The sequence below is a fragment of the Danio rerio genome, chromosome 18, assembly GCF_049306965.1.
Source record: "Danio rerio strain Tuebingen ecotype United States chromosome 18, GRCz12tu, whole genome shotgun sequence".
In the NCBI taxonomy this organism is placed as follows: domain Eukaryota; kingdom Metazoa; phylum Chordata; class Actinopteri; order Cypriniformes; family Danionidae; genus Danio; species Danio rerio.
Genome location: NC_133193.1, coordinates 39705514 through 39727072, shown reverse-complemented (window position 1 = coordinate 39727072; position 21559 = coordinate 39705514). Strand labels below are relative to the sequence as shown.

Below are 21559 nucleotides of genomic sequence, written 5' to 3'. Positions count from 1 at the left end.
TTGAATTCTCTGAGGCACAGATTTAAATATAGACAAATAGTATTCTTCAACAATCTCTCTCCAACTTTGTCTTATTGCAGTTGCTAGATCAGCTTTGCAGGTTGGAGCCATGTCATGGACTACTTTCTTTAATTTCCACCACAGATTTTCAATTGGATTGAGCTCTGGACTATTTGCAGGCCATGCCATTGACATTATATTTCTTTCCTGCAGGAAAGTTTCTACAGATTTTGTCCTATGGCATGATGCATTATCCTGAAAAATTGAATATCTGAATATGACTGAATAGCACTCATTTCCAGTTTTCCGCAGTCCATGACTGCCTTTCTTCAGCCCACTGAAACTTTGTTCTTTTCTGTTTACATTGTTTTCACTTGGCTTTTCTGTATGTAAATGCCATTACTTTTAGGCGATTTCTTATAGTCCGATCAAAGACATTGACTCCACTTGTTCCTCATTTGCTTTGTTGAGTATTTTCTGTTTTGAAGGCATATTGCTTTATGTTTTCTGACATCTTCCTTGGTCTAGCAGTACGCTTCACTTGTACATTCTTCCCATTGGTCCAGATTTTAGACACAGCTAATTGGGAACAATTAACATCTTTTGCATAATTTAGTGAAGATTTACCTTCTTTGAGAAGTTTGATAATCCCCTCCTTTGTTTCAACTGACATCTCTCGTGTTGGAGCCTTGAGTTATGTCAAGAAGCTTGGTTCAACACCTCAATAACATTTTTTTTAACTGCGGACTAATTAGCAGTTGTAATCAGATACAGTTGTTTGTTTTAAAACTGCAAAGTACGTGGTGATTTCTATATATTTTTCCTCTATTTAATCTGTGGTAACAGTTGTAATTGACTACAATGTTCTGTTTTTTGTGTGTGTTTTGATACAGCCAGAAGGTTAGATTGTTTTATGAAAATAGTTGTGGCATGTATGTGCTTTAATTCTTTTTCTACACAAACATTTGAATGCATTTCTTCCAATAGTGGCGATTCCATACTTTTTGCCAGGAGTTGAACTTAACGCACATTTCTATTGGATTACATTTCAAAAGTGTCCCTTTAGCACGCTGATTGTGTTTTTAAGTAACAGTTATGGTCATAAAGAGCAGTCACATAACATTTACCAATTCCATTCATAAGCATGCGAATGCAAGAAAAGCGGAAACAAAAGTTTCACATTTTGTCATGTTTTGATGTGCAGTTTGAGTGAACTCTGACCTGCAAATTCATATTTGTGAAACATCAAGGATATGTCATGACGTGATCTCCTATCTGAACACCAGAGACTATGCAATGTTGAACAAAAGGATCACAGAACGCACATGATTTTTACATTATTAATGTAAAACTTATGCTTTGCAGTGTGACCGCAGCTTACGGTGGATTGATTGAAATCAGTTTTAAGCCATTAAGACCTGATTTAATAAACAGAGCAAATGAGTCCACAATCCCATAAAAGCAAATATGGGACTGGAAAGTTTTGCAGGAGATCTACAGCCAGTGTACAAACTAAAGAATGTAAATGCACCAGCTCATTCCATAATGACAGGCATGGGTGGATCTACTTACAACACAAGGCATGCTTTTTTCGGGTGTTAAACAACGGAGCACATCAGTAAATTGACTACTATAAACTTTGTCACTTTTATTGTTGAGGTTTAAATGCCAAAAGAGGGTGAGTTAGTGTCAGTATTTGTTTTTCTTTAATATAAAGATCCTCTAAGGCCCCGTTTACACTGCCAATTAAATATGACCCAATCCTGATTTTTTGCTCATATGTGACACAGATCAGATCTATTCTATGACCGTGTAAACATGAAAAAAAAACACATGCATTCGGATATTCAGAGATCGGTTTCAGGCCTCCTTCATATGTGGAAATAAATCAGATATAGATTGGATATGTGACAATGCGACTGTCAAGTAAACAGGGAAATGGGATTTATTAAGGCATTCCGTTCTGTCCATCATTAAACTTGCAACAATGTGGTGCTTCTCAGTGGTTTAATGACAGAAAGAAGAGCGTGTTTGGAGATGCCGACGCGGTAAACAACATCAAAGGAAACAGAGGAGGAAAGTGAAGTGGTCAGTCGCCACAATTTGCTCCCACCAGACCTGAGATCTCCCTCATACCCACAAATTCCTCCGAATGGTGGAGGACATCATAAAGCATATAAACCACAAGCGCAAGCTGCGATGATGGCCCTTTCCCACCTCTGCCTCAAAATCATTTTAAAGCTGGGCGAACTTCGTGTTGTAACTTTTGCTTTTTGTTGCTATTAAAACACGCACAGCGGCCTACACACAGAATAACTTTATTCTCTCCAACACCAGTGCGCACACAGGCAATGGCTACATCTTCAACTACACACACATATCAGAGCCATACCATTACATAAACTGTGTGGGGGTAAATCTGGACTAAACCATTCACTGCTTATTCTACACTTTGCATATTTCGCCGAGCTAAAAACAAGACAATTTCTTCCATAGTGGCTAGTGTGGCGCAGACGCTAGAACCCGCCTTTATGCATGCATGACATCGTAAATTGTATGGCAAGTGTAAACGCATGAACTGGATATGGGTCACAATTAAAACAACGTGTAAACAGACAGGAAAACAAATCAGATATAGGCAACAAATCGGAATTGGGTATCAAGACCTGGCAGTGTTAACAGGGCCTAAGTCAGTGGTTCTCAAACTGTGGTACATCTACCACTTGTGGTACGCAGGCTTCCTTTGAACACACTTTTAATCATTTGTCGCGTACGATAACACCAAAGTGATCAGTAAATTAATTTTAATTGGCTAAACCTTTAATTTAATTTTTTAAATTTTCTAATGTTTGTTATGTATTCTATCATTTGAAGTTTTTTTCCTCCCCATATTTGTAACGATTGTTGGGGCGTATCCCGTATTTTTATATCCCAACGTTGACAGGTATAATCACTTGCTTCTCTGACATACAAAGCACACTCTAAGGTGCAGTAAGCAGATCAAATTTCTAATTTAAATATGTAAATCCAATTCATGTATTTAAAATACAAGTTAATGTTTTTAAAGATATACAAATATATTTGATATTTACAAACATTTGAGCTCCAAGAAGCATTTGCAGGTTTTGGTGAATAGGCAACTATATGTTAATACTTCACATTTAAGTACAGCAGTTTTCTTTTTACTTTTTAGGAACAGTGTCATTTTTTAATTTTACCTTCAAGCACAGTACAGTGTTATTGTTCAAACTATTTATTATGTTTAATGTGGCTGACAATAATAAATATTTATAATAATAAGAATTAATCTGCCACGTTTGTGAACTGTGCAGTGCTGCAGCTGCCTAACTAGGCCTACTATGTATTTCAATACCAGTTATTATGGTGATACTTGGAGAGACTATTTTTTCTGAGGTGGTACTTGGTGAAAAAAGTTTGAGAACCACTGCTCTAAGTTATTAACCTGGGAGTTATTGTTTTTTGTTTATCCATATTTGCATTATTGATCCTGTAATGAATCCTGTGGTCTGTTTCAGGATGCCCTGAGCGTGCACTTATCCCAGCTATCTACACCGAGTTTAACACAGCGGCATAATCTCATCATGGATCAGCAGATTAAAGACCAAGCTGCTTCTTTTCTGTTATCCTGGCTTTCTTAGTTTTACTTTTGTGCAATACACCTCTGTTTTTTTAGTGCCTAAACTGATTTTCACTGGATCAACAAAAACAACATCTCACTATTGTATATTCCACTAAAGAGAGTAGGTCAGTGTTTTGGAATGACATACTGGGTGAGTAAATCACAAACTCATAATTTTTGGTTGAACTATCACTTTTAAAACATAGAGGTAAGAGGATGGTTAAACATAAGCTTACTTTCTGTGAGCTGAGGTGTTTGTGGTAAACATAGCACATGCTTTCACTTACGTCTCTTAGCAAATGTAGGGTGGAGAACAAAAAGAAGGCATTTCTAGGATTTGATTCGGGGCACCATGCTTCAAAAATATAGTTACAAAGCCCCCCTTTAATCCTTTAAAAACCTTTCACTCACTGGGGCGTAGGAGAGTCACTATAAAAGTAAGAGACCGGGATAAAACATGTTTCCTATAACCAAACAGAAGTACGACAGGTATGTCCACGCTGACTTTTAACAGATATTGCAGCTCTTCTTTTTTTGTTTGTCCCCTACTTTCAAAATCAAATCACTCCATGAGGTACAGCATATCGACAACCTATTTCGTCCACGTTTTTTTCTCTCAAATAAAAATTCAGGTGAGTTTTAGGTTATAAAAGGGGCAAACTGATTAAAAAAGGAACCTTTTTCAGTTTTTTCGGGCACCCAGTCTCTTGAACACACTGACCGCCCCAGCGTCCATCTGAGCCCCGTGAGTGTCGCCTGTGCTACTACTGACCTTCGGGCTGGCCAGAGCAAAGCTGCCCTGACTTTTGCTTCTGCTACTCGTGACTCGACTGTCCTGGGTGTCCGTGGACTGACTGACTGGAGGGGTGGAGGAGGTAGGCTTGACTGACGGGGCTTTGCCCAGTCTCTGCAGAATGCCAAGTTTGGGTGTCCCCTGCTGGTTAGAGGAGGAGGTAGAGGAGGAGATGGGTGCTGAGGATTCAGATGGAGGGAGTTTGTATTTAGCGCCTAGTCGCCGCAAAGTGAGCGGTTTCGATTTGTTGGTCACACTGTCTTTTTTAGAGGATGGAGGGGGTCTTTTGAGGACTCCGGCGTACTGCAGCACTGAGCCCTCACCGTCACTGTCATTGTCCTCAAAGGTGTCGGTAACACCATCTGTCTTTTCTCCACTCTCTTCATCGTCCTCCGTTTCACCCAGTCGGCTAAACACACCTGTTGGCTGCTGCACAACAGAAGAGAAGACAATGAATTAGTAAGCCAGGATATTCAGCAGTGTCACTGCACTCAAATAAATGAATACCGCTGCTCGTTCAAACTACCTGTTTAAAATGAGTCAAAACGACACAATTCGACACAAAATTTATTTGTTTAAATTTTTTAAAAATTCAGTTAACTTAAGTGTTTTGTGCTGGGATAACATGAAAGAATTGTGTTGGTCCTACTATCTGGTTAGGTGATTTGTCGTTCCCAGCATGCTTTGCGTGGGATTGTATTAAGAGAGGGAAATGTTGACAATAAAAGTAATCTTAAGTGTTTAAAGTTAATAGAAGACTTGTTAGTTTAACCTTCATTTTAGTTTGAAGATTTAGAAAAGTTGGTCCCACTTTATATTAAGTGTCCTTAACTACTATGTACCTACATCAAAATTTAAATACAATGTACTTACTGTGTTTATAATGTATTTGAGAACACGTGGTGCTTTTGAGTTGGGATAGAGGTTGGGTTATAGACAGGTTTGGTGGCATGGGTAGGTTTAAGGGTGGGTTAAAGTGTAAGGGATAGTCAACAGTGTATTTACAAATGTAATTCCAAAAGTTAATTGCAGATGTAAATACATACATGTATTTAATCAAGCATAAGTACATAATAAATACATGTATTTACACAATTAGTACATTGTAACAAACTATTAACTCCTCTGTAAGTACATATTAGTTAATGCCACTTAATATAAAGTGGGACCGAAAAGTTTCATGTAATGCTTTGAGTTTTGAGATTACCACCTTGCAGAAGCACCCATGCTTTGAGTGTTGGCAGGTTAATTAGCAAAACTGCAGTTTGTTGCTTTGCTCAGTGAGCAAAAACTGTCCTAAAATTTGTTTTGAAATCAGTCTCAATCAACCGCATATGTAATTCATGAAATATGCTTAAAATTGCCTATTTTAGTATTTTAGTTTATTTAGACACATAATAGTCATACATGATATTATCAGACCATTGAGTTTACGTCAAATAAAAATACAAATGTATTTAAACTTTTACCTGATAAAAGTGTGTTGAATCACCTCAATTGCATCTAATTGTGTAAATATATATATACATACATATAAATATATGTATATATATTTTTTTGGTGCTTAAGATATTGATTGAATGAAAATCCTTCCCTAAATTAAATCGACTTCATCTAATGAGTTGTTTTAGAGTGTGGTAGCAACATTTTATAATAAATCACTTCAGTTGCAATGCTACAGGAATCATGAATGAACTAATAGTATACTTTTACTACCAGTTTCAGAGACAAGGCTTAAGACTATACTAGACTGACTGACCAGTTTTAACTGGAAATAATTTGCAAAAACATCTTAAAATACAGGTTTTATCTCAAGATGCATAAGTGGTAATGTCATTTTTATAAAAGGTGCTTAATCAGCCTGTGTATAAAATGTACTCGCTATTTACTCTCCCTCAAGTAGTTATGAGTTTCTTTCCTTGTGAGTTTCTTTCTTCTGTTGAACACAAAAGAAGATATTTTGGGAAAAAAAAACATGCAAACATTAATTTAAACACTGAGTTACATTATTGGAAAAATAAATACTATGGAAACCAATGGTTACAGGTGGTCTGCTTTTCTCAAAATAGCTTTTGTATTTAACAGAAGAACAAAAAACAAGTTTTTTATTTTTTTTTAACAAGAAAGAGGTGAGTGAATGATGACAATTTTCAGTTTTGGGTGAACTATCCTTTTAAGCCAAGCCACCAGTCATAATGTAAACGCCATGTTTTGGTACCATGGCAGAGAGGCAGGTCATCACTTTTAAAAATCTTTTTATTCATTGCTCCATGCTGATGGAATTGTGGGACTTGTGGAGCTGCACATTGATAGATTTGCTCTTAAGTGTTTGGACTTTAAGCAGTGAAAACTAAACCACACTGAACTGACCTAAATTGAACTTGACTGACAGTTTCAATTTGAATTTCCTACAACTTCTATGTTAAGCAGCTTTGACACAATCTACATTGCAAACACACTTTAGAAATAAAGATGAATAGAATAGGAATGACCTTCAAATTCCCACACGGACAGCAGATTCACTTGTATTATTTAACCGACAGCTAAAACCCCATCTCTTCCGCAATCACCTAAACCCTGTGAATAAAACCAGAACCCTCTCTTTTCTGTCACTCCTTACCACACAACAACCCCAAACTTAGTGTGCCTCAAACAGGTGAGTGGGCTTGACAAACCACCTTTAGAAAACACACTCTTTCACCTTTTCTGGCACTTTAACCGACACTTGCACAATCACATTCTAAAAAAAACAACACAAAAACAATTTCTCACCTTAGTGGCGGAGGTAGTGTCTGCTTTAGACTCTGCCCCAAGTCTGTCAAAAACTGAAGTACGCTTTAAAACCTTGGCTGTGGTAATGAAAGTGGACATTATGAGAAGACATCAATCGGGACCAACTGTTAATCAGGGTATCTGCACATTTTTTAACAGAAAATTTAAGACCTTTTAAGACCTTTTTAAGTCCTCTAAAATGAAAATTTAAGACTTTACCTAAAAAAAAAAAAAACAGGAAAATGTTCAGTGTGAACACAGAATGATGTGGTGAAGTATGGCGGCAAATCTATGGCGGCAAATCAATGGCAATATAAATCGAGCGCAGCGGTGATGTTTGCGCGCGAGGAGAAGTGAACCGTGAGCAGATTACTTGGTTGACTTGGTTTACTTGTTATCTCTAACGCTATTGGCTACTGTGCCTTTCCGGAAGTTAGCCGGGATTGGACGCAAGTTAAAAGATCATGCCATTAAATATATATACAATTTGCAAGTCATAATCATAAGAAACTTTCTGAGAACTTTATGAACTTTATGAGGATTCAATCTCGAGAAACAGTCAAATAATATCCAAAATAATGACTTGCATTCTTGTAACATGACTTTCTGAACCCATTTGATTTGTCCGTGCAGCACTTGTCTGGTTTGTTGTATTTTACTTCATTATTAACCACAACAGCAGTGCTCATTATTACACTTGGGGATGATCTTTCTAGGAAATATTGTCTTCAGAAGAGTTTATTTGCGTTTTAGATCTTTCCATACAATGCATACTATATGTGCAGTGCAGCTTTGTATATTATTATAATTGTTAACATTGTTTGTAATATAGATCAGTGTAAAATATATATATCTATATATATTATATATATTTTTCAATCTCATTTTTAGTTAATGATTGAATAACCTGCATATAAAGACTTCAATCAAAAATGATTAGCCCAATTAAACATAAAAAATACAGTGACAGACATTCAGATGGGTTTTTATCGCCACCTATTGAGCAACAATTTAATTTCTACAGTCTTCGTTTGGCTTTACTCACTATCCATTACATCATTCCACTTCAGAGGCATACAAATACCACTTTCTATACAACAGGCCCACATCTTAAAGGTCACATATGCAGTTGAAGTCAAAATTAGTAGCCCACTTTTTTCTTGTTTTATTTCGGCTAGAATAAAAGCTGTTTTAATTTTTTAAAACCCATTTTAAGGTCCATATTATTACCCTCTTTAACCTATTTATTTTTTTCGAAAGTCTACAGAACAAACCATCGTTATACAATAACTTGCCCAATTACCCTAACCTGCCTAGTTAACCTAGTTAAGCCTTTAAATGTCACTTTAAGCTGTATAGAAGTGTCTTGAAGAATATCTAGTCTAATATTATTTACTGTCATCATGACAAAGATAAAATAAATCAGTTATTAGAAATGAGTTATTAAAACTATAATGTTTAGAAATGTGTTGAAAAAAATCTTCTCTCCGTTAAATAAAAATTAGGATAAAAATAAACAGGGGGCTATTAATTCAGGCGGGCTAATAATTCTGACTTTAACTGTATAGTGGAATAACAGACTAATGGCAATATATTTACTATAAAACTTTGTACTTTATGCACTGCATGCATGTATAGCCTATTTTGTATACTATTGTCCATCCAGTTTATTCTGACTTGTTCTTCACAGAAAATGAGTCAAGGACAATGAATCTTAGAAAAAAAAAAAGATTTTTGTAAATTTGAACACGTTTGGCTTGAGTTCAGTTTAAATGTAGGTGCTAAACTTCATCAAATGGTTCAAAACACATTTAAAGTCTGAATTATTCGTCCTGAATTATTAGCCCATGTATATTTTCCCCAATTTCTGTTTAATGGAGAGATCTTTTGCCACATGGTATAACTCTCTCTTTCTCTCCCAAGTAATAAAGTTTGTTACAAGAATATATCTCATTATTTTGATATGTCATTATATGACTTGGTCATGATGGTAAGAATAGGCATTATTATGAGATTAATTATTACAAAAAATATCTCATTATTGAAAGTAAGTCTCCACCTATTATTACTGAGAAAGTAAGTCTATGTTTCACACTGTGACATTATGATAAGATTTCCTATATAATTTTATTTAACGGGGAAACTAGCTTACCTGCGTCCAATCCCGGCTAACTTCTGGAAAGGTAGAGTAGCCAATAGCGTTAGAGATAACAAGAAAACCAAGTCCCGCCCCAGGACTCACAAAAATATAAATTGTTTCGCGCGAGCAGAGAGAAGAACCAGCGAGCGAGCGGAGAGAACTGATCGCGCGCGCGCTGTAGGCATGACCTCGCTCGCGAGAGCGTACATCGTGCGCACAGATGATAATGTGCACGCGCGGGACTTGTTTTCTCGCGCTGGATCAGTTGAGCGCGCGCGTGAAGATCCCCTGTGCGCTCGCGAGCTGTACTTTTCTCGCGTGTAGACCTGTAATCTGCTCACAGTTCACTTCTCCTCACGCGCAAACATCACCGCTGCGCTCGATTTATATTGGCATAGATTTGCCGCCATAAGACGAGTCGGACATGATATTTAAGATCCCACATGAAATTTAAGACCTCCTTATGGAAAATTACAGAATTTAAGACATTTTCAGACCTTAAAAATCGAAAATTTTATTTAAGACATTTTAAGACTTTTTAAGGACCCGCGGGGACCCTGTTAATTTACAGCTGAGAAAATCTATTTAATTTCTTTAAATAAAGCAGTTTCAACAAATATTTTAAGGTACCTTTCTTATCCTGCTGTTCCAGGATGCGTCGAGTGCGAGCTGTTGTACCTTTTGGCATGTTTATGATGTATTTCCCTTCCATTTCTCTAGTGACTCGTCTGCGCTTCACTTGCAATCCATTTTCTTCAGCTGGTTTGCTGGGCGCTGCAAGGGGTAAGGAAAAGAAACTAAGTTTTAAATCATGCTATTCCATTTATATAGTTAATACAAACTCTAATGAATTTACTGTGTGTACTGAACATTTATTTTGCATTGAAAGACATTTATTTCTCTTTTAAAATCAGCAAATATGCTTTACATTGGTAAAAAAAAAAAAAACTGAATACGTTACGTTATTTCTATTTCAATCAAAAGCATTTTTAACAAGGTACACTTTTTTGTTTTAAGAATCCTCCAAAAAACTAAGTGTTCTACAAAAATAATAATAGCTAAAGCTGGCCAATTAATTGAAATTGACATTCAGAACTTAATCAATTACATTTTTCCAGGTGAATTTTTTTTTTCAATTACTTTCCCTACCACATGTGGAGTCATGTGACCCTGCTCTGTTAGCCACACTTTGTAGCCACATCTGACATCTGATCAAGTAGGATGATGGATCCATTCTTGAGCCTTACTCTGCACTACATTGACGATGATTGGAAGCTGAGCTGAGAAGCCTTGAGACAGAATATTTACTATTACATTAAATGTATTATTTATATGAAAATATCTGTTTACAGATATTTAAGATGCAGGAAATGCAGTTTAATCTATTATTTACAGGATATAAAAGAGTTGTTTTATTTAGAAAATATCCTGCTTATTTTCTACTTTTAATATAAAAACCACTGAAAATAATTATTTTGCTTCCAAAAGTGCAAGTTTTTTTAATTCCACTTTTATATAAGTAAAAAGTGATTGCTTGTTTTAGGTAATGAGCGTTTTAATTTCAGTTGGTCAACGTTGATGTTCAATAAATAATCATGGATAGTAGATATTGTTTTCTTCAATTGTTTTAAAATCATTTATTCAAAAATCTCTCACTTGTAATATGTGAGCATATTTACTGTACAAAACCTGTCAGTGAACTATAAGGGCAAAATAATTAATTAAATAATTAAATAAATAAATAATTAAACAAAATAATCGTTCATTAATTGTAATCATGTTAAAATATACAATTAATTGAGATTTTCATTTTAGGCCCAATTGCCCAGGCGTAATAAGATCTAGCATTCTGGAGAATGATTTATAAAGGGTAATTCTGTATTTCCTTTCCTTTTTATTCTTAATTACAAGTCAAATATTTTAATCAATAAAATATATATAAAAAATAAAAAATAATAAAATATATTTAAAAACATTTATTTAATGTATATATTTAATTAATGGGGCGTAAATCCAGTTAGTAAACAATTATAAATATTTGGGTGTGATGTTGGACAATAAAATGAAGTGGGATGTATGGACTGATTGTGCAAGGAAAAAGCTTCAACAGAGACTGTACTTCTTAAAGAAATTAATGTTGTTTATGTTGACAACACATTGTTGATCATGTTTTATAGTGCTTTCATTAAAAGTATTGCAATATTTTGTGTAATCTGTTGGTATGGAAATGCTTCTGAGGCCCAGAAGCAGTCACTAGGGAAGGTGTTAACAACAGCCAGTAAGTTGTTGGGAATAAAACTATAGAGCATTGCTAGTATATACAAAGAAAGAAAACTAAATAAGGCTATCATGATTGTCAATGATGAGAGACATCCTTTATCAAACACCTTCCAATTGTTGCCATTAGGTCGTCGACATAGTGTTTCGAGGTGTGTAAGAAATAGTGTAACATGTCACAAATGTGTCATATTAGAACTAACTAACTAACTAACTAACTACCTATCTTTCAAAACAAATTTTAAAGTAATTTTATCTCTTTTAAAAATGCCAGACATGCACATTATATACAAATTGGCAAATCAACAGTGACAATCGGAGCAATCAAAGACCAGTATTTGAATTTAATAACAAAAAAAAAAAAACACTTCTCAAAAGTCTAATTACACTACCGGTTTTGGCACTGGCATTGGAGACGGTAACTGAAATTCGGTTGTCAGGCCGGCGAGCAGGCGTGCTTGGTGGGGAGTCCCGGCTCAGAGCATTGGCGATCATGCGTGTGGCAGCTGTCGGAGGAACATGAACATTACCAGTGCTACAGCTAAAGATAAATCACTCCCTGTATGCGCAAACAGCACAAAGACTGCACATGAAAGGACACAAGTACACACACTGTTGAAAGCAAAAATAATAGCCCTCCTTTTTAATTAAATATTACATTTGAATAATTTTTCAATATTTCCCAAATTCTGTTTAAAGGAGAGATTTTTTTTCCCAATGCATACTTTTAATGACTAATTTCTTTCAAATTTTTTTCTCTTTGCCATGATGACAGTACTTAACTTTCTTCAAGATACTAGTATTTAGCCTTAGTGCAATTTAAAGGGTTAGTTGGGTTAATTAGGATAAATAGGCAAGTCACTGGACAAAAGCAGTTTTTGTAGCCATAAAAAAAATTAAGGGAGCTAATAATTTTTCCCAGAAGAAAAAAAAAAAAGAGGAAAATGACGTCGCTCTGGTAAACATTACTTGGAAAATAATTAAAAAAATATAAACAATTTTAAAGAAAATTAAACCACACTGAACTGAACTAAATTTAACTGTAAATCTGAAAACTGAACTGATACAGTTGTAATTTCAATTTACTAGAACTTCTATGTTAAGCTAATTTGAATCAATCTACATTGTAAAAGCGCTAAAGCAACAAAAATACATTGAATTGAAATAATCTTCCTATTCCCACATGGACTGCAGATTCACTAGCAGTGTTTTTTCTAAGATTTTTTTCTAGCTGTGGTGGCAGGCCTTTTACACAGGTCACAGATCCAACTACTTAAGGCGTTATTTCAATGACAAACCTTGCGAGCGCAGTATTACAAGTCGAGATCACATTCATTTAATACAAGTATGCGGATATCTTTGCTTGTGCTTTTATTTCCTCTGTTCATGCACAAAACTTGTTAAACAAATAACGCACAGCACTACTACAATTATAGAAAAGTTCACGCTGTTCTAATTCACTTACTTTTTACTATGTTTTGATTATAACCTGCTATTAAAAAAAACAATGACTGCATGTTTTGAAGGAAAGGCTGTAATGTAGCCATGAAGGGATGAATTTTGGTGACTAGTATTATTTAAACGACAGCTAAAACCCCATCTCTTCCACAATCACTAACTAAATAAAGCATTTTTACCTTTTTTCCAAGAAGAAAAAAAATATTATAGGAAATACTCTGAAAATGTCTTTGCTCTGTTAAACTTTACTTGGAAAATAATTGAAAAATAAGAACAACTTCAAAGAAAGGCTCATAAATTTGCCTTCAACTGAATATTCAAAAGAACTTGATACTTCAAATACTCACGAGTGTTGGCAGTACGCCTCAGTTCAGCCTGTACACTAGTCTGTCCAGACGAAATGGCCTCAGTTGTCATTTTACACAGATCCTGAATTAGAAAAAAAAAAAAGCCAGAGTAGTTCACATTAAAAATAATGAAATCCGGAAATACACAGGTGCACATGAGAGGCAAGAATGTAAGGTATTTTTTATTTAATGCCATGTCAGCAACCGAGGCTATTTTCTTGGCAACAACATTTCAATAATAAATATACAATTAAAAACAACAAACAAATTAATACTTATATTGAATAAAAAATAAGCGCCAATACATGAATAAAATTCTAAAACTTTTCCTGGTACCACTTTGTTAAAAATGCCTTTAAATTTATTTTAAAAAACCTTCCGGTACCATTAAAATGTTCCACGCAGGTTTCTGCATCTTGTTTATATAAACTATGAACAGCAGCCATGCTAATTATTCTCTTTATTCTCTATTTCCACCTGGGTATACTCATCCCAAGGCCCTCAGAGACTATCCAGCGCCACTGATTCGATCCAAGACCAGTGACGAGATGATCCCAAGGTTTCCAAAGCCTGGATCAGGGCGTATCCTGAGCACCTGCTGTGGTGGTCATGGAGGAGTGGAGAGCATGAGACTGATTCCTGTGACGCTCCAGGGACAGAAGAGCTTTCGCTGAGGTCCAGCTTTCCAGCCTTCGGCGCCTAGACTGCAACTCTGCACAAGACGTTTGGCCAGAGGAGAAATGGCCGCGCCCAACTGAGCCTGGCTTCTCTCAAGGTTTTTTAATTCTGGGTTGGGGATCTGTAGAGCTGCACATCGATGGATTTGCTCTTCAGTTTGGACTTCCAGCAGTGAATATTAAACCACACTGAACTGAGCCAAACTGAAATGAACCTAAACTCTGAAAACTGAACTAAACTGTTTCAATGTGAAGCTTCTTTGACACAATCTACATTGTAAAAGGGCTATACAAATAATGATGAATTGAATTAAAAGCAGGACAGACAAGTAAAATGTTGAGAGACAAGAAGCCTTTCAGTGGTGAACCAATGCTTATACGAGCATCTACAGACTAGGGGCAGTGATAGAAGGTGATCATATTGATTTAACCTTTTCATAATAACATTAGTTATTTTTAGCACAAAGAATTATTTTACATAAATACAACATTTGTACTCACCTGTCTATACACATGCTTTGCATGTTTGAGAATGGCTATGATGTCTCCAATGACTGTGATTCCTAAGTCCATCATTATTTCTTTACTGAGGTCCATAAGCATATTTTTCTGAATCCTGAACAGAGAGAAGCAGTTAACGCTTTTATTTTATTTTTACAGGATGTTCACAGCATGTGCTGAGCAGTGCACTTTTGTTCAGAATGTTGTTTGTTCGCATTGTGGAAAAGACCTAATAAAGCACATGGGAGAAGTCAGACAGAAATGTTTGCACTTGTATGGTCGTGGTTCGTATTGTGTTTTCCAAAGTAGAGGTGTGAAAACACCCTGCTGAAACGAGGGGGTTTCATGGCCCTTTAAGAGCTGAGCAGCTTACAAGGTCCCAATTATTTTTCAATATGTCAAGTATGTTTGTGAGCTCTCGTCACAAAATTGTGCCTTCCATCACCATGTCTGAATGATTTTCTCATTAATTCACTTGTGACGTGTGCATGCAGATACAATCTTCCAACCATGAGAATTCGCATCATGCCTCCCTTACAAGGAAAGTTTATGCATATTTTAAAATTCCATCATCATTTACTCACATTTTACTTGGTCCAAACCAGTTTGAGGTTTTTTTTTTCTTGCTGATCACAAAAGAAGGAATATTGAAGAAAGCTGGAAACCTGTAACCATAACCTTTCATAGTATTTTCATAGGACTGTCTCATAGTATTTACTCGGGAAGTCAATAGTTACAGGTTTCCAGCTTTCTTTAATATATATAATATATATTTCAACAGAATCCAGAACTCATGAAGGTTTGGATTCACTTGAGGGAAGGTAAATAGTGAATAACTATTGATTTTTCAGTCAACTATCCCTTTAAGACAAGGGTGTCCAAACAGTACTGGAGGACTGGAGGTGTCCTGCTGAGCTTAGCATCAACTTGCTTGAACACACCTGCCAGGAAGTTTTTAGTGTATATAGTAAGAGCTTGATTAGCTGGTTCAGGTGTGTTTGATTAGAGTTACATCAGGGATGGGCAAACTTGATCCTCAAGGGCCGGTGTCCCTGCAGAGTTTTGTTCCAACACTAGTCAAACACCTGAACAAGCTAATCAGTGTCTTCAAGATCACTAGAATCTATCTATGTGTTTGATTAGAGTAGGAGCTAAACTGTGCAGGACACCGGCCCTCCAGGACCGAGTTTGCCCACCCCTGAGCTACACTCTTCAGGACACCAGCCCTACAGGGCGGAGATTGGACACCTCTGCAGTAAGACATATCCTGGCTGAATGACTTCTTAAAGGGATAGTTCAGCCAAAAAATACCATTGTCGTCATCTACTTGTGATGTGTCTTTGTTACACATCACATACTTGCTACAATAATTACATCATTTTTTGCATGATTACATGAATAACCATCAACATTATTGTCAGCCATCCCCAACTCCATGATGAGTACAAGTTGCTAAGTAATATCAATCAGTATTTAAATGTAGTATTACGCTGTAGCAAAGACACGGTCAGCTAAAGTGCAGCCTAGTTTCTTTTCGTCTGCTGAATGATATTTCATGAAAAATGGTTTTATACATACCGTTGACTTTCGACTTCCACAGTAGAAAGAAATATACTAAGGAATTAAATAGTTACCATAAACTGTGCATGTTGATTTTAAGACAACTCCTATTGTAGTGGTGTCAAACTCAGTTACTGGAGGGCCGCAGCCCTGCACAATTTGGTTCCAACCCTGCTTCAACACACTGATGCTGCGGTCACACTAGAGTTTGAGCATGCAAAATTCTGTTGTACGGCGCTGTGAGAAGGGGCGGGATTAAAGAAGTTGATTAGACATTAAAAAAAGCGAGCGATTGTTCCATGTTTTACATTTCTGTACAGAGAGGTCATGTTTTGATCTTCGATTGGTCTTACGCAGTCAAATGATGTGATTTTGCAGGTTTACCAAGCTTGAACTTTGCAATGCAGCAAACTGCCAAACTTGTCGCATAAGCTCGCGTTTCCAGTCTGATGCATTCGCCTGCGTATTAATAGAAATCTAAAGGGAAAAAAGGCCAGTGTGACCAAACTAGCCTAAAGGACTCAATTAGTTCTATCAGGTGTTTTAATTAGGGTTGACACTAAACTGTGCAGGGCAGCAGCCCTCCAGCAATTGAGTTTGACACCTGTGTTTGTGTTCAGAAGTGGAAAGAATCTCACACAGGTTTGGAAGAAGCAAAGGCTGAGGAAATGATGACAGGTTTTTATTTTGCACAAACTATTCATTTAATAACAGGAACCGTGTAAATACTGAGTTGTAAAAAAATGTTTATTTGCAAATGAACTCAACAAGAATAGTCAATCAGTTCTCACCTGTTATCAACAAATGACACGGCATAGTTGACAGCCAGTCCAGGAGGGATCCCAGCATCTTTGAAGAACTGGATCCATTCTGAGGTGGCTAAAGTAGCAAAACAACACAGTGATTAAATACATACTAAAGCTGTGTGTTAAGAGGAGTTTTGTCCTAACCACATGCAATAGCAATATCTCAATTTTAGAAATGACGATGATCACCTCAGCAACCGATTATGTGCTTTATTCAGTGCTTTATTCAACCAATGCGAGTTTGAAACCTATTTCACATGACATTTATTACAATACTACTGAAAGCAGCAGCAGCAGTTTACCTTAGATCTTTAAAATAAAATTACTAGTAAACGGTTTGGAAAATGAAGTTAGAACTTTCACTCAGTGCAAACCAACATATTAACGTGTATATATACACGTTAATATGCTTTAATTAGACCATTTCGTCATTGGGAGTGTGTTGGCTGATATTTTAATGACTGGGTATAGCATTTAAAAGTTTGTGTCATGTTGTGTTTGGGCGGACAGACAAATATATTGTCACTGTAATCTTGTTGCACTGTATGTTGTTAGGACACAGTCTAAGGAACATCAGACATGTTCAGAGCTTATAAAAAAATCTTATAACATTTACATTAAAGCAATCAGCAAAGTACACATAAATATATAAAAATGATATAAATCATTTCAGTTTGTTCCATTCTATTATTGAGGATGTGATATAGGGCTGAACACACTTGTCATCTTGTTCTCTTAGTTTAAAAATTATACATTTAAACCTGTTTTTAAATTTATTCTGAGACAGAACCGATCAAACCTCTAAAATAATGCTTTGTGCAAGGCTAAAATGTGTTTGTTGCTTTTACATAATTGTGATGCTATTTTTTATCAGTTGAGAACTTGAATGTATAAAGGAGTCATATAACAGCCACACCAAGACTCCTTTCATGCACACAAATTATGTTCTGTAGCAAGAAAACACCTAAAACAGGCATGCTTGAGCAGTCTGTCCAGTTTTAGTGCTTCTTGAAAACTTGTGCTTTGTTTAGATGTCTTTGAGTTCATATTTCAGTCGAACCAACACCAAAACAGTAGGACTCTTCTCAGTCCAACTGCATCAAAATTCAATATTGGTTCATCAATAGATCATCACTAATTATTACGTACTGATGTTATTTATCTCGTATGCGCTATGCGCGGTGAAACAGGCCTACTATTCGAACGAGGCGAGGGTTAAGTAATTAAAATACTCCTTAACTACTTAGAAAGCAAACAACTGTGCACAATTCACTACATCCGAGTTTGCTGGACAGTCTTTCACTAACAATGAAGTAGAGCAGAACGAGGAGACACTGCTTCACTGCTAGAGAGAAAATTAAAGCTCTCTCTAACTTTGGACCATTGAGCTGCTGGCATGTTTGTAAAGTGACTTTTCCTCTCCTCCATCGCTATTAAAGCAATAATCATGGATCCTGACATGAGTTTTTCTGTAGGGCATGTTTTCTCCATGGTGTCTATCACAAATCAGCTGTAATAGCTGCACAATATGCACTTTATCAAACGCATAAAGGCTGTTACAGCACATTCTTCAGTGTTTGCGTCACTTATCGGTGAACAACGCTGACAGTATTAGAGCCAATCAGAAAATATATATATTTTAGAGCCAATCGCAACCCTTTCTGTTGAGCGTGTGAACACAATGACCAATCATAGGGACGTAGAACGCTCGACAATGCTCAAAAAGCAAGCGGAATAATATTTACATTAGTTTATTTGCTATAAATACTCATGTTGTCTTCTGTGACTATTTGAGAATTGCTTGAAACATTAAAAAAAATGTGTTTTCTTTGACCAGGCAAAATTAAAGGTACAGTTCATATATCTGCTTGTATTAATTTTATTGCAAATAATATACTGTATAAATAAAAAAAATTAATTCAAGAAGAAAAATATATAATTGTGGATGGAAAGAATCGTTAATGCACCAAAATATAGTCACCAAACATATTTAGAAATTGAAAAAATATTATTAAATTCAAGCAAAATTTTGCAATTTTTTTTTACAAACTACAAAATTTCAACTTTATTTTTCATCTTTTTTTTGCTTCTCTTGATTTTTTTCTCTTTTTTAAATTTTACATTTAATATTTTTCTATAACATACATTTGGGTGTACTAGTTTAGTTCTTATTAAGTGAGATTAGCTCCAGATTTGGCTTCAGTACTGACTAAACTAATGTTTATGCACAAATATAATATTGTATAGCTTAGCTTCCTATTAAAAATATACATTTAAAAGATAGATTTGTGAGGGGTGTACTTGTATATGCTATAATAACTATATATAAACCACTTTGTAAAATATCTTGTAGAAACCATTTGAAGTTTCAAAACTGACATTAATTAGACACGTTTTTATGGTTACTTTATGGGGGGGGGATAGTGAAATAAGCTCAGAACATCAATTCTAGGAGGCAGACCCACCAACATGGAAATGAGGTCAAACTCAGCAGCATATGGGACATGCATGACAAAGAGAGAACACATGGCAAGAAGAGCAGCTGCATTGGGTGTTATTTATAAAGCAAAGAGTCTTGTGTCAGTAAAGGAGTTCTACTGCTCAATAAATAGCTGAATAGGTACAGTCTATTATAAAAGCACAAACTGAAATTAAAAATATAAGCGGTCTAGATATTTGTGTTTACTATGAATAGATGTTAAGGCATTCATGGATATTTATTACACCAGGTTGCTAAAATCGCTTCAAAACGCTCACAGTGTCTAAATTGGTCTTCAGCTGGTTTAAATGTTAAGAAACCTAGTTCTACACCAGAACACATCATTCTTTAAAAAAAAAAATAAAAAAAGAGTTTATATACAGGGTTCCCACATTTTCATCAACAGCAGATTCAAGGACTTTTAAAAGCACCATTAATTTTAAATCAAGCACATTTGCACTTCATACCCCACATTGAATGTCCTTCCCGTACTTAACAGTTACGCTAAAAAAATGTCACTTTCAACAATTGACCATTCTTAAAAAGTCATGTTCAAAGAGCTTTAATAAAAACTTGTTTAATTCAATATTGTTCATATTGCAGAAAATTCAGAAACATTGATCAAATCTAAATTATTTGTCAGTGTTGTTGAACAAGATTTAAACTTAAGATTTTTTTTATTTTAAGAATTTCTTTTTTTATTTGTTCTGTTTTTCTGCCTTTTGAGTACAATTGTTAAAATAACCTAATAACTATTAATTTACACACTTTCAAGGACCGGTGTTTTTTTTTTTTTTTTTTTTTTTAAGTATTTTCCAGGCCTTGAATCTTTAATTCAAGTTCTTTTAAACAGCATGAGAACCCTGTATAAAGCAAACAAACTCATGTGTTTTATAAATGAATCAAACAACGTTAACCTATAAAAGTAGTTCATGGTTTAAACAGAGAAATCAGTTGTCTATTTAATAAACATGGTTAAATACAGTAACACAAATTAAAACAATATAAGAACATTAGACATTTTAATAGTACGGTTAACGTTAATGTTTGTAATAAACTCCAATATGTATGTATCGCATTTCCAAAACGTCCACAAACGACGCTACAGTATACATATATTTAAATCTATCCGCTAGTATGGCATATTATAAGACTTCTGTAAGTGATAAACAGCAAATTAATAACAACATTGTCTTAAAAACAAGACAATAGTAATGCAATGAGGGGCCTGCTTCATTGAATCCAGTCGCTATATTTGGCTTTAGCCCGTCATGACGACCACAACTAAACACTCTCACGGCTTTCTCAGCCTTGGTTTTCATAACGGAACGTTAATTATTGGTTTAAGCCCATTTACAGACACATACAGTGACCACCTTCCAAGTGACAAGGGTCATTTCTCTCTCTTACCTGTTGTGACGGTCGCCATCTTCCCAGGGAAAAAACCGACGCGTTGCGGAAATCTTGTGACGTAACATCCTCTCCGTCTTCGGAACAACTCGGCTGACCTGAAAGTTCCGAGTGATCACTGGACGACAAAATGACTTGTTTAACGTTAATGGTTGTTTTTCTCCAGTGGGTCAAGTTGCGTGTAAGTTATCATAACGATTGGAAGAAGGTCGTTTTTAAACGGAATCTGCCATGACAGACGGTCATTATTATTCACTTTCATTTTATGGAAAAGAGATGCAATGCAAAGTTAATGGTGACATTTTGTTTACATCTCTTACAAATCATCCATGAAAGAAATTAACACTGGGCAATAACAACATCAGGGTGAGTAAATGATGTGGATATTTACAGGGCAAACTATTATATGATCATATTATAAAGTTCTGTTTATAGTGTATCCACTAGAGGACGTTGTAACCCCGTGAATATCATGTCATTGATCATTTGATTCATGGATTTTTTACTGTTTTGATGTTATATTGTAATTATTTATAACAACGTTTGATCAAAGTCAAATTACTATATTTAATGATCACAATACAGCCCCAAAATTATGAAAAATTTATTTGTAATTATAAAATCTGTATACTATGCCAATATTCTTAAAGCCACTAGGTCTAACCCATTTGTCAGTATTTATTTTTCATTCATTCATGT

General features: G+C 35.5%; 1 protein-coding gene across 4 annotated transcripts; it reads right to left on the bottom strand.

Annotated features, from left to right (window-relative positions):
- Nucleotides 1-828: 828 nt before the first annotated feature.
- Nucleotides 829-20918, bottom strand: si:ch211-160d20.3. Of its 4 annotated transcripts, none has more exons than XR_012393804.1 (8): nt 20861-20900; nt 16957-17044; nt 14606-14720; nt 13428-13509; nt 12015-12128; nt 9902-10119; nt 7206-7330; nt 829-4862 (listed from the first exon to the last, which is right to left on the bottom strand). XR_012393804.1 is itself a non-coding variant. In XM_073929565.1 (8 exons), exons 1-7 carry the CDS (start codon nt 20877-20879, stop codon nt 7252-7254), a joined length of 657 nt encoding a protein of 218 aa, XP_073785666.1. In that variant the 5' UTR covers nt 20880-20900; the 3' UTR covers nt 829-4862; nt 7206-7251.
- Between the last annotated feature and the right edge of the window lie 641 nt (nt 20919-21559).

Coding starts and splice junctions, on each gene's coding strand:
- si:ch211-160d20.3 (XM_009293786.5), bottom strand. Junction 14,721..16,956: donor GTGTCATTTGTTGATAACAG/GTGAGAACTGAT, acceptor CTCTCTGTTCAG/GATTCAGAAAAATATGCTTA. Junction 4,863..7,205: donor ACACTACCTCCGCCACTAAG/GTGAGAAATTGT, acceptor TCTGTTGTGCAG/CAGCCAACAGGTGTGTTTAG.